Source organism: Chrysoperla carnea, chromosome 5 (genome assembly GCF_905475395.1).
Source record: "Chrysoperla carnea chromosome 5, inChrCarn1.1, whole genome shotgun sequence".
Taxonomy (NCBI): Eukaryota; Metazoa; Arthropoda; class Insecta; order Neuroptera; family Chrysopidae; genus Chrysoperla; species Chrysoperla carnea.
This window is the reverse complement of record NC_058341.1, coordinates 48401667-48415089: the sequence shown is the minus strand read 5'-3', so window position 1 is coordinate 48415089 and position 13423 is coordinate 48401667. Positions and strand designations below refer to the sequence as shown.

Below are 13423 nucleotides of genomic sequence, written 5' to 3'. Positions count from 1 at the left end.
AGTAAAGTTTAAAATTAATATAAAGTTCTCCCACTACTACCATCGCGCGCTCAGACTATAATTCGTTTTGTTTTTATGCGCGCCACGTTTATTAAAGACGCGCGCGATAGTCGGACACCATTTTTATTATTATAAACTTGTTTTTCATAAACATTTGTATAAAAATTTTTCATGAATTTTGACAGGTTGTTGTTATTTAATTAAGAATTCGGTTGATTGGATTTCAAGGATATTCTTGTTTGGATAAATCATGGGTGTTAATTTTTATTCCCCAATATTTTGTGTGTGGAGGTTTCTTTGATTTTTTTTTTATGTTTGATCAATACTTAGTATTGTTATACTTAATTGTTGTTACTAATTTTTAAAATAAATAAATTTGGTAAACCACAAGCCAATAATTAATGAAAAAATATGGTCAAATATGTATTGGACCACTTTGATGATGGTTCATGTGTGTATGCAGTGATTTTCGTTATCTAATCTTAATACAAATCGAAGCATGTGATTGAAAAGTATTCAATTTTCTTTTTCTATTAAACCGCTTTTTGTGTAAATAAACTGTGAACGATAAAATATGAAAAAATTAATCCATTGACTATGGTTGCTCATTAGGACGCGAATTATGCGCCTTTCTGCAGGCGATGTTCTCTCTGAGACAGTCGTTGCAAAAAAAAACTTATCGTTCATTCGTTTTACAACAAATTTTATATTAGTATTAGCTTGATACCCGCCCGATTCACTGGGCTTAAAAGTAAAAACCACCGTTTTATAACCTCCAACTCTCTTGATTTCACTTATTCCCCTTCCATAACTTTTTATCTTTATAAATTATAGCTCATGTGTTTTTCTGATATATGAGCTATATTGCTGTACAGTTTCATTCAAATCTATTCGCTAGTTTTGGCGTGAAAGCATAACAAACAAACAATCATCCTTACTTTCTCATTTATAATACATATATATATATATATATATATATAGGGATATAGGGATTATAAATTAATATTTGTACAAATTTAGCCTTCTGCTAATGATTTAGGTAATGAATTATGAAAGACTGACGTCTTTGGATTATGCAAATCATGAAATACGGAAGGTTGAAAGGGGAAGAAATGTAATCCTTAAATTTTATATAAAATTTAGAAGCATACTAAATTTTTTTAAATTAATTTACAAAAAGAAATGTTAAGATTACTCGATTTACTTTCTAAATAAAATTGGCATTTCTTGACTGAATATCCTGTATCATCAGAAATAATCATCGCACTGAAATTTTGTTTCATATCATTGGAAAACTGAAACTGCCTTTTTTCAAGCCCTTGATTACTGTTTCTTAAAAATGTTTACCACTCTCCCCAATTTTCGATTTATAACATGTCAAAAAATAGAATTTTTCCATATTTTAGGCGTTTTTTCACCTGTTTTATAAAAAAAAAGCCGTTATCTAAAATATGATCGTGCTCGTTAGAAACCTTACACTTTCTAGTTTTGGAATCCAATGCTCGAAAATTTGTATAACGCCCTGTTGCTTTGTACACCGAGGGATGAAATGGTGAGAAATTATATCAATTTAATTATATCAATGGGATTTGATAACTATTTCAACAACTATAAATATTGACTTAATGTTTGCATTTAAGCAACTTTTTAAATTTTGGAATCCCTCAAATGTTGCCGCCGTAGGCCCAGGCCTAACGGACCCAAACCTAAATTAAGTGCAAATTTTTTATTTACATTTTTCTTAATAAGTACTAAGTAGCAACCAAAAAATCTAAATATTTTTTATCTGGTGTGAAATTCTTAACATGTCCCACCTTTTTTTCATGTGCAATTAAAAAAAATTTATATAGGTTTTTAAAGACATCTAAAAATAAATATTTATTTTATTTAAATAACCTTAAGAATAATATTATTTTTATTATTATATTAATTATTGTACTTATTCAAGCGTAACAGTAATTATTGTTTAAATTATGTTGTTTTTTTCGAAATTTTACTGTCGACTAAATCCACGTAATTTATTGGCTAAAATATAAAAATTTTTCAATTAAATACGCCTGCCATTTAATATTATCAGAACGCTATCATTAACCACTCATGGACTTACTGATTTCTTGGAAATTATAATATGTATAAAATAAAGTTCAAAAACTTCAACCCCGACGACTACACAAAATCACGCTCTAAAAAGTATGTACACAAGAAAATATTTTTATTTGAAATTGTTATGATAAGTAAAATCGCCATTACAGTCGGAATTGGCCTATAAGATAAAAAAAATTCCCACAGAACGGAAAATTTCCCAACCATTCCAAGGGTAAAAGTAGTATCAAGGCGGAAAAAAATAACTTTTTAATTTCGAAATTTAAAAAAAAAAAAAAAAAAAAAAAAATTGTCGATTTTTCAAAGAAAAATTTTGTTGGGCACTGTAAAAGGATGGAAAATGAATTTAAATTTTTTTAAATTAATATTTTTTTACTTTGTATACAAGACTTTTTAAATGGACGGACCTATATTCGAAAAATAAACCAAAACTCATATGATTTTTGAAAATAAAACATTAACGAACGATTCTGGAAAATATTCGAATTCTGTGGTTCGAAGATAAACCATACCAGTCTGTTACTAACATATTTTATAATATTTAAATTTTTTATAAAAATTATTATAAGCTAAGCTTTTTACTTTTATCTAAAAATTGTACAGACAATAATTTGATTACTTCAATTAAAATTAATAAATATTAGTTTCATTTTTAATCTTAAGTTTCATATAACTAAACGAATTTAACAACAGGCTGGTTGACCAGACCGTAAAGAATTAAAGTTATTAATTAATTTATGGCTTCTAATTCGAAAACTTTCTCACACTGTAGTAAAGGAGTTAATGCATTATTTTCTAAATTCTACCCTATTTTATTTTAACTTCCATTATCGCCAATCAATAATTTTATACATTATTTTTTGAATTGAATAAATACTGTGTGTTTCAAAAATATGTTTCTTTAAAAAAGGGATACATGCATAAATACATAAATTATAGCTTAATTTAAGAAATATTTCCAACTCCCCAGTTTTTTAGCATCTCCAGCGGTCCCCATTAGTTCAAATGATATTAAATTCGGGATGTTTACAGAATTTTTTTATGAAGGAAAAACAGTTTTCAGTGCGTTTTCATAATTTTTCTCATCTCTACAGCCCCTCCAAATTTAAGAAGCGACGTTTGAATCACATCTCTCCCCATTTGTATCCCGAATATTCTTAAATTTAAGTCGTTTTCAAGCACACCAAGCTTCCCAAATAGACTTTGAGATTAAAAATTTATCCAAGTTTTAAATAAATTTAAAAGAAATCACTTTTGGTAGTGTCGACACCGCGGATATCTTCCAACTTTTTTATGCAAATATTTCATTTGTTCAAAAGCATAAAAATACAAAAGTATCATTTCAAAAATTAAAAAATAAGAAGCATCTAACGACGGGGAAATAATTCATGGGCGCCACCAGGATTACATTCAGGGGGTGCATCTGCATCTACACTTGAGTTGGTCAAAACAAGCGACTATTTTCTTTTACTATGGATACCGAAAAATGGTTATCATGCACCTCTAGAAAATTATCTCCAAACATGAGATATTATTAATATTAATAAGCAAATCCTCCTCATCAAAGTTGCCAACGTAGAGAAAGATGCCTAAGAACATTTTTTGTTAATTTTGATCCCAATTATATGAATTATTTATTAGTTTAAAAAAATTTGTTTAAACAATATCATACCGGGTTACCACCGGCAACCTGCACTTTTGCGTTCAGAAGCAAGTTTAAAACGGGATCCTGCAAAATTTTCCATGCGAAAAATAATCATGCTCAATAGCGGGTTTCGCCGGGACTAAAAAGTGTGGCTTCAACCTTAGTTGCGCAAAAATTTTTCTGGGTAATGCGGTTAGTTCAACGGATCGAAAAACATAACTTTTACGAGGATTATGAGACATTCTATATACTTTTTTAAAATTAGAAAATATATTTTATAATTTGCTAGTATCTCGATATAAAATAATTTTTTTTAAATGTGTGTACGTACTACCATTTAATAATAAGATGAGGGCGTTTTATAAGGTCAGTACCATCTGTGACACATTAGGTCATTATATAAATTAACCTTAAAATAGAAAAAAAACATACACACAACACATCGCATCGTCCGCGGTTCGCGTTATATCCAGTATTTAATAATTATGAATGAAGAAGACGGACTTTAACGTCCTACATTCATTTCAGAAAACGTATCAGGTATATTATTTGTCGTATGGATAGGTTTACGTAATTTTAATTAATAAAAATTATTATTATTTTATTTTTAAAACTGTTCATAATTAATTGTTAGCATCATGAAATAAATTTTTTACATTTAATTTAAATTCATAATTTTGTAAATTTTTTAAAACATTTTATTCATTGATGTTTACTTTTTTTTTAATTATCAAATTAAATAAATTTGTTTCCTGTATTTTATTTTCTAAGTTACCTACATTACGTTTGAAAATTTTTTGGAATAAAAAAACCTGGTTGGCTGTATCTTGGTTACATCCGTAAGTTTTACGTGGATACGGCTGAGTATAGAGGAAACTCGGAAAATTGAAAAACCAATAGGAGGCCGTAGTTTACATAATAGTTCAAACAAGAAAAATAAAATATTTAAAAAAATTGTTGATATAGTAGATCTCATACTTGCCGATTTCGTTCACTTGCTCATCAACAGACGGCGTTAGTGCATAAGCTCATGTTCAATGACTCCTATTACCATTGAATTACAATCAGATCTACACATAGATAACGCGAGAGATATGCTAGCTAGCCTGGAAGTGGAAGCGATATGATGAATGAGAGAGAAAACTGCCAGTTAGTTCCTATATGCCCTTGTCATAGTCATATGTCATAATCATATGATGCATAGAGATTTTGTGTAATGTAAACAATATTTAGCCAATGACATATAGATTAGACAAGGGCACATTGAAACTAAGTGGCATTTTTCTCCTTCATTCATTAGACAGCAAATTTTGGGCCATGGCGTTCCCTATGTATAATATTCGATGCCTATTACAAACGAAAAGATAGACGTATCCACGTAAAAAGTATGTTTTTTTAACATCTCATGCAATTATGGCTTGATTATAGTTTTCACATGTTATAATTTAAAGAACGCAGCGTACTTGTGAAAATCATAGAGATATGAATATTTAGAGCACGCCAGGGGCCGAAATATACGATATGCGTAGCAAGAGAGAAGACTACCAGTGAGTTCTCCTGTGTCCTTGTCTAATACATATACTTATACGTAATATTATGACTATCGTGTATAATAAGTATATATATACACATGATTATTGCAAGGACACTGGGGAATTCACTGGCAGTCTCCTCTCTCGCTACGAACATCGCATCCACTTACAGGCTAGCAGACCCCTGGCGTTCTCTATCTGTATTATCTCTATGGTGAAAATGCATAACTACATAGAAACAATTATCTCACTAAAAATGATAACAAAAAATCATTTATAAGGTGATATAAAATTCTTAAAATTATAAGTAAATAACTTATCTGGTTTTATTATTTTTGACAGTAAATTATTTACTCTAGGGTCATGGGGGCAATGCTAAAAGGTACCAAGGACATATGAGTGCCTTTAACAACCGTGAATTTAATAAAAATCACAACTACCAAATTAATTTTAAAATTCACAATTTGCGTTCAATGATTATCCGTTAAAGTAATAAATAAATAAAAACACAGTAATTCCGGGTTCATCGTTTATACAAGTCATATAAAACAACCTACCTTGGGTCTAGAGTTCAAAACTATTATTACTATCCTAAAACAACTCTATCGTTATTTAATATATCTATATGTCCCAGCAATCTAAGTTTTCCTGCTTGAAGAAGGGATACAAAGGAGCATAAAGGAGAAAGTAATACCAGATATAAACTTGAAGATAAAGACGAATGAAGATATTTTGCAAACAATAAGACTTCTTTTGTACACATCTCACATCTTTCATACAAAGTTATCAAAAAAATTCAGATGTTCTACATTTCTATACACAATAAATAATATTTGTGCCGAAACAGTTGCCTATAAAAATAAATATTTATAATAAACAATCAGTAAATACTACATTCAATAAAAGTTCTTCCTTTTTTATCCAAAAAAAGTTTATAAAAGCTTTACAACTATGCAAGAAAATTGTTGCCATTTCAAAATTACAAACATATTTATGTACTTCGAAAAATAAATTTATCGCTAAAAATAATTAATTACTACTTAATCACATTAATTAGTCCATTTTTTTTTTGACATAATGAAAAAAATTATCTTAATGAGTTTGTGTATTTATGACCTTTTCATGTCTGCAGAACAAATCAGAGCCGTATTGTTTACTGAAACACTAATGCTTGAAGTTTGGTGTTTAAAAAATTGATTTTGGATTATTTCAGAATCAACGGCATCGAAATCAACTCAAAAAACCGCACCACTCTAGCATCAATTTCAGTGGCATCAAATGTTTATTGGTACTATTCTTGCGATTGAAGACTCTTCCCCAAAAACAGGTGCTTAAACTTTTGTGTTTAATAAAAAATAGTGTCAAAATGTACACTAGCCCTAACACTAATAGAATCTTTTTTCTTAAAAATACTACCTCACTAAGCAGTTATCATGACCAATAGACCACCAAAATAAGGAAATTATTAGAAGCCCTAGAATTAAAAAATAACCGAAAGGGTTAAACAATTTATTACAAGAGTCAAATCGATTAAATTTTAAAAGAAATAATATTTGCATTCAAATAATTCTATAAATATGTGCAAACTGAATTTAGCTAATTAAATTAGTTCAATTTAATTTATTCCGCCTATGGTTAATAAAAACTGCTCTATTTAAGCAACACAAATAAGACAACGCCAACAAATGATTAATAAACTTCCAGATTCAGATATTACAAAGTTGATTTAAAATAATGATTTCGGTGCTATTTTTCATAATTTTAACCGTTAGCAGTTTTGCATCCGTGTTTACCACTGACATAACACCATGTAAGTACTTGGAAAAACTTTTTTTCACAAACATTTCATTAAAATTAATTTTATAGGTGAGGGTATCATAAAACCTCAATCTGTTCGTATAGAAAGTTGTACTACCCAGCCATGTGAATTATCTAGAGGCCAAAAGGTGAAAATGGAAATTGATTTCATTCCAGGTACATATAATAATAATTATAAGTCACAAAATAACTTTTTGAGTTTATTTTGTGTTGAATTTTAGGCAGAGATGACAATGTATTAACACCGGAAGTTGTTGCAACTGCCACTGGAATGGATACAAATTTTCCACTTCCAGAAATGGATGCTTGCGAAGATTTAATAAGTGGTCAATGTCCATATAAATCGAATGATAAACTCAGTTATTCGATTGAAATGCCAATTTTGAAAATTTACCCAAAGGTAATTTTATAAAAAAAAATTTATTTAATTTAAAAATGTAATTTTTGGTTTTTTAATTTTAGGTTCCACTAAATATAAAATTCACGTTATATGATTCCAAAAAGGCTCCAATAACTTGTTTCAATGTCCACTGCTCGGTTGTTTAAAAATAATACTTATTATAAAAGAAAAAATGAAATAAAAAAATTGTAAGAAAATAAACTTGAAATTTGAGACATTGTCATTGTCATATTGTTGACTTTTGACCCACCCATCTATCCATACACCGCCACTTTTTAAGCACCTACTTTCATATACTTTCAGGCGCTTAATTTTTGGAAACTACTCCAATGATACTTCAAAACAAATTTCAATGTGGTAAAACCAAAATAATAATTTACTTTCATTTTATTAAATATCTAAGTATGTGAGAAATATTGTTCTCAACAATTTTTGCTACAACCATCACATAAAGCCAGTATTTAAGGAGGTAATTGAATTAACTCCTCTCATTTAAATTGGCAATATTTTGTTCACGCCACCGATGACATAGTTCACTATGAAGTATTATATTACGAACGAACGTGAGTGATCTTACGAACTCTGGATCATACGAACACGCGCTTGTTTGTTATTGTAATTACATCGTGAACAACAATTGGCATTTGAAACAAATTGCAAATTCGTAATCCACAAAAAAGAGAACCAGAGCAAAAGGAATTCATTGCAAGTGGAATGAAAGACAAAAATTGTCATACGATCGCGGCAAGTTACTCCACTGCAAATATCTTTGCTCGGCATATTAAACATTTTCATGGGCAAACATTCAGCGCATCAAAGATAAGATATTTCTCTATCTAGAAATACAATAAAAGAATCTTAAAACTGACCGGAAATAAAACAGATCAACGAAAAATTGACATCTTATATATTGCTATGTCTTGACGAACCACCGACGTCACCAAATCTGCACGTTCAGTTATTTTTGCTCGATATTGCGTAGGAAACACCATTAAGGAAGAGTTAATTGCGAATCCCAATAATCACGAAGTCAAAATTATTCGACGGCATATCTATGGCCTCATTAAGCATTTCTTTAGAAAAAAAATAGCACGTTAATACATACAGATTCATCACCTTAATTCCTGTCTCTACCACTGCAGAATCGAAAAGACAAATAATAAAAAATGGAAAAAAACTTTTTTATAATTGAAACATTAAAATATATTCAATTATTTTTTATTAAAAAAAAAAAAAAAAAGAAAATGCCTAAAACAGACAAAACATGATTTGAGTGAAGTCCGAAATATTACAATTTTGATTTATAACTATTTACAATTAACAATAGATATTTCAGTATGAAATATTGAGATAAAATACAATTTCAGTATGAATAAAAAAATTAGAAAAAAAATTGATTTTTGAATTACTTTCAAAATAATTATTACAGTAATCCTAGCCGAAATGCTCTGTAGTAAATCGCTCTTTTGGGAGCCCGACTTTTTAAATTTGAAAAGGCGGAACTCCATCCCTTGAGGGAGGACAGCCATCTTGGCTTGAATAGATGAGTTTCTTTTTTTGCAGTAACAGATACATAATTGATTTAAGTGAAAAAAGTGCCGAAAGCATTTTTGTGGAGAATAACATGTTTGATATGTGACTTATGCAAAAAATGCATAAGATTTTTTTGGCACTCTTTTTGCTAAAATCAATAGTGTAGCAGTTATTGCAAAACAACCACTTTAAACCAAGATGCCGGCCTTAACCCAAGGCGTAGCATCCGCCTTTTTAAATTTAATCTTTTCTTTGACCATCTTAACCGTAACCAAAAAGTCGGGCTTCCCCCCAGAAATGCGATTTAAAAATCTAGGATGACTGTACTATATCTAAAACTACAAAGTGGGTTTCAAAATTCTAAACATCAAAGTTGAGCTATTGCTCTCAGCTGTCTCAGCATGGAAAACAGCAAAATCATTAAATAAAAACTAATCATACACATCAATAAATTAAATATCATTCGGTAGTTATTTCTCAAAATTATACAAATTAATTGGCAATCCATAAAAAAAGAATAATACAAACATCCAAAAAATTAATTATTACGTAAATTAAAATCACAGATGGAATCTTAACCCACTTTGTATTCAATTTTAATTTCTCTTTTGACCATAAAATTGAAAAAAAGATTATGAAAGAGTTGAATTTATAAGAAAATCGAACTTTTTATTGAAAATAAATGATGATGCTATGTCATTTATGTATCCAAAAAAATATTTTTCAAATGTCAACCATGGCTTTTTTTACAACCCTACATTATAATGTTGATTTTTAACCCGACTGCCCGACGCAAAGGAATTGTAATATGTTTATCAGTCTATGTATGTATGTATGTTCTTTTGCAACAATCTAGAGACCAAACGCGTGAACTGATTTTGATGATTCTTACTCCGATCGATTTGTCTAAATCTTGCAAGTGTCACTAAAGACACGGCAGTAATGAAAATTCAACATGGAGACAAATCTTTCCAATAATGGACTTTTTTCAGTTTATATTCTATTTAACGCAGTAAGATTTTTGATTTATATGATTATATTTATTTTATTACATCAGTTATTTGGCCTGAATTTCACGTTAAATGTTGATTTTTAGGACTTCGATTATTTGCGGATTATTTAAATCATTTTCACTTTGCAAATAAACTCAAAAAAAATAATCCAATCACTCAGTCTCTGTTTTTAATTAAATTCATTAAAAAAATTTTGATTGAAAAACCTTAAAAAGAGCCGTAGTTAACATTTGAACGATTGAACGATTTTTAAGTTTCGATTTTATCTGATAAAGAATGTTTACTTCGAATTTAAAAACTCAAAATAAAATGGCTTTGCCAAAAGAGTATTTCTTTGACCATTTATACTTTATTTTTATTAGAAAGAGTGAAATATTTAAAATATTAGTAATTTTTAAATAATTTTTTAAATATTCTGATAATTATTTTCGGACATATATGAAGTCCTAAGTATGTTTTTGTATACATTTTTAATATTACTACCCTGATGAAAATGACAGTGCAAGATTTTTTGAAGCTTTTCATTTGGCAAGCAAAATATAATATACAAAATAGGAAAAAGTTTCATGGTTTAATTTATAAGCTAAAATTTTTCAACAAATGAAATTGAATAGGTGGAATTTGTTTACAATTATTCCTGGAATCAGTGACTTAAGGCTGTTGTCTGCATACTATGTGGATTATATGCACGGTAATAGAATACACACTTATAATCAAATAATATGTTATTAACTCTAATATATCACCCGACTTTTTGTTATAATAAATATTGCATACAAAGTGCTGCTTTAATCTCTCTTCAATGATCAATACTATAAATCGCAAAAACCGAAACTTATTTTGAAATATCCTAGTGATCTCATTTAATACTAAACTATAGTCGTTTCTGTTCAACAATAAAATTGATTAACTTTGGGTCGTTATATCTCAATAATGAAACGGGCAATAATTTTGCTTTTTTCACTCATATAACAAATACATCTATGTTAAGATAGTTTTTTGAAAGTATCGTTTTAAAAAACTTGTTAAAACTACAACCTCTCCCATGCTCTTCTTGTTAATTATCCGAACTTTTATGATAATTGTATTATAATATCCTTAATAAGTATTTTTAAAAAAATTGGTATATTATGACACCATGCTCATAGCGAGACAACAGCCTTAAAATTTTTTCTTTTAATTCTTTATTTAAATGATTGTTGAATAAATGGACCAATGAAATATGATGCCGCTTATATTACAGACAGACCAGTTGTCATAGAATATTTAAAAATGTTAATAAAATTTCATTTTTTGTTTCAATTTCCTAGATCATGTTTTGTATTTTGCACTGTTGCAAGGTGCAGATAATCACCAAATTAGCAAATTAGCAATGAGTAACATACACAATAAGAGTAATTAGCTAATTCTGATACTGATGATGACTACTTGGTAGTCGAAATACGAATTTATATATTATAAAAATTGATCTAAGAAATTGGCGCGAAAATCGAACCTAATTTTGAAATATCCTAGAGATGTCATTTATCATAATCTGACAACTGATCTAAACTTTTAAACATGTTATAAATAAAAGCCAATGGAAAAAATAAAAACCCTAACCCCAGGTAAATTAATTACTTATAATAATAATAATGAATACCAAATTCATTAAAAAAGTATAATTATTAAATAACAAATAAAATATAATAGACTAGGACCTGAACTATTTAGACGACATTAATTCAAATAAATCTAGGTGGAGCTTTGATGCTTTTTATCACTTGACCCAATTAATTGGTAGTTTAATCTTTCAAAAGGTATAATTGTTGCCAGGCTAAGATATAGGAGTTGCCCTTTTTGTTAGAATATCTTCTGTTAGATATATCATTGAATTTTCAGAATTTTCGAATAGGGTGAATAGAGTACAATAATATTATCAGAGTAAGCGAATTGCGTCGCTGAAGATCCCTACATTTTATGCTTTTTACTGTCTCTGCTATATCAGTAGTTTCTTAGTTATAATGAGTAAAAATTATTCTATCATATCAAATTAGAAATAGTAATGCATAAATTTTAACAAAAGATGGGCTGTGTAGCTAAGAAATTATAGGCTAAGAGCCGGCCGCTGAAAAAGGCATCTGATCGGTTAAAGGACATACATTATTGGAAAAGGTAGTACTCAAATCAATGAAAATAATGATATAGGAGTTTTAGTCCCCAGTCAGTCGCTTAACTAGGCAACAATTTTTTGATTTTTTTAATTTTGGTGTAGTTGCTTAGCTTATTAGTTAAAGCATAATTTTGGTATCAAATGAAAGCTTGAACTTTCTAGTTTTCGAAATAAATGGTTGCCTAGCCTCTGCCTGTTAGAAATTTTGGCAGCCCACTTTAAAGACCGGCAACTCGAGTGTATACTATGAGATACTACATAAGCAACTCTGTGAGAACATTATACTTCAATTTATTTATTTCCCATCACATTTTATCAACTTTTTTTTTATATTTTAAATATTTATGAAATAAATAATAAAATTAATTGTTTTCACAATTAATTTTTTTTTAAATTATTAAATACATAATGGAAACGTAGTTAAAACATAGAAAATATAATTAAAATGAATTAGAGAAAAGAATATATTTGAAAACAAACTATTTTTAAAAATATATTTTTAAATTTTAATATTCGTTAATTTTTTTAATATTTTTTTTCTTAATATTTTCCATTTTAATATATTTTCAACCAAAATAGTTTTTCAAACATGGAAAATATAATTAAAGCAAAGAAAATGAATTGGAGAAAAATATATTTTTGAAATAACTATTTCCCTGAAACTTTAACTTCTTCAAATACAGGTAAGCGTGTAAACTATAAACTTTCTTTTTTCTTTCTTTGAATACAGGTAAGTGCATCCTAGTCAAAAGGTAGGTGAAGGTCACCTCGTTTGGTATGCGCTAGAATAATGCTTCAGGTATATTTTAACGAATAGCAATACATGTAAAATTGTAACGAATAGCAATCTTTTCTATGTATTTTCCACGAACAAATACATTTAAAATACGAATATATAGAAAAGACAGGTATGAGGAATAAGAGACGAGCAATAGTTGGCAAAAGGGAAGTTTCAGACCCTTCCAACATTCATGTTCAAAAATATTGCTATTCGTTAAAATATACTTGAAGCATTATTCTAGCGCATACCAAACGAGGTGACCTTCACCTACCTTTTGACTAGGATGCACTTACCTGTATTCAAAGAAAGAAAAAAAGAAAGTTTATAGTTTACACGCTTACTTGTATTTGAAGAAGTTAAAGTTTCAGGGAAATAGTTATTTCAAAAATATATTTTTCTCCAATTCATTTTCTTTGCTTTAATTATATTTTCCATGTTTGAAAAAC

The 13423-nt window shown here is 28.7% G+C and overlaps 1 protein-coding gene across 1 annotated transcript; it reads left to right on the top strand.

Annotated features, from left to right (window-relative positions):
- Nucleotides 1-6934: 6934 nt before the first annotated feature.
- On the top strand, nucleotides 6935-7683 carry LOC123300927 (NPC intracellular cholesterol transporter 2-like). Its single transcript, XM_044883608.1, has 4 exons — nucleotides 6935-7090; nucleotides 7147-7254; nucleotides 7320-7498; nucleotides 7561-7683. Exons 1-4 carry the CDS (start codon nucleotides 7015-7017, stop codon nucleotides 7642-7644), a joined length of 447 nt encoding a protein of 148 aa, XP_044739543.1. The 5' UTR covers nucleotides 6935-7014; the 3' UTR covers nucleotides 7645-7683.
- The last annotated feature ends 5740 nt before the right edge of the window (nucleotides 7684-13423 follow it).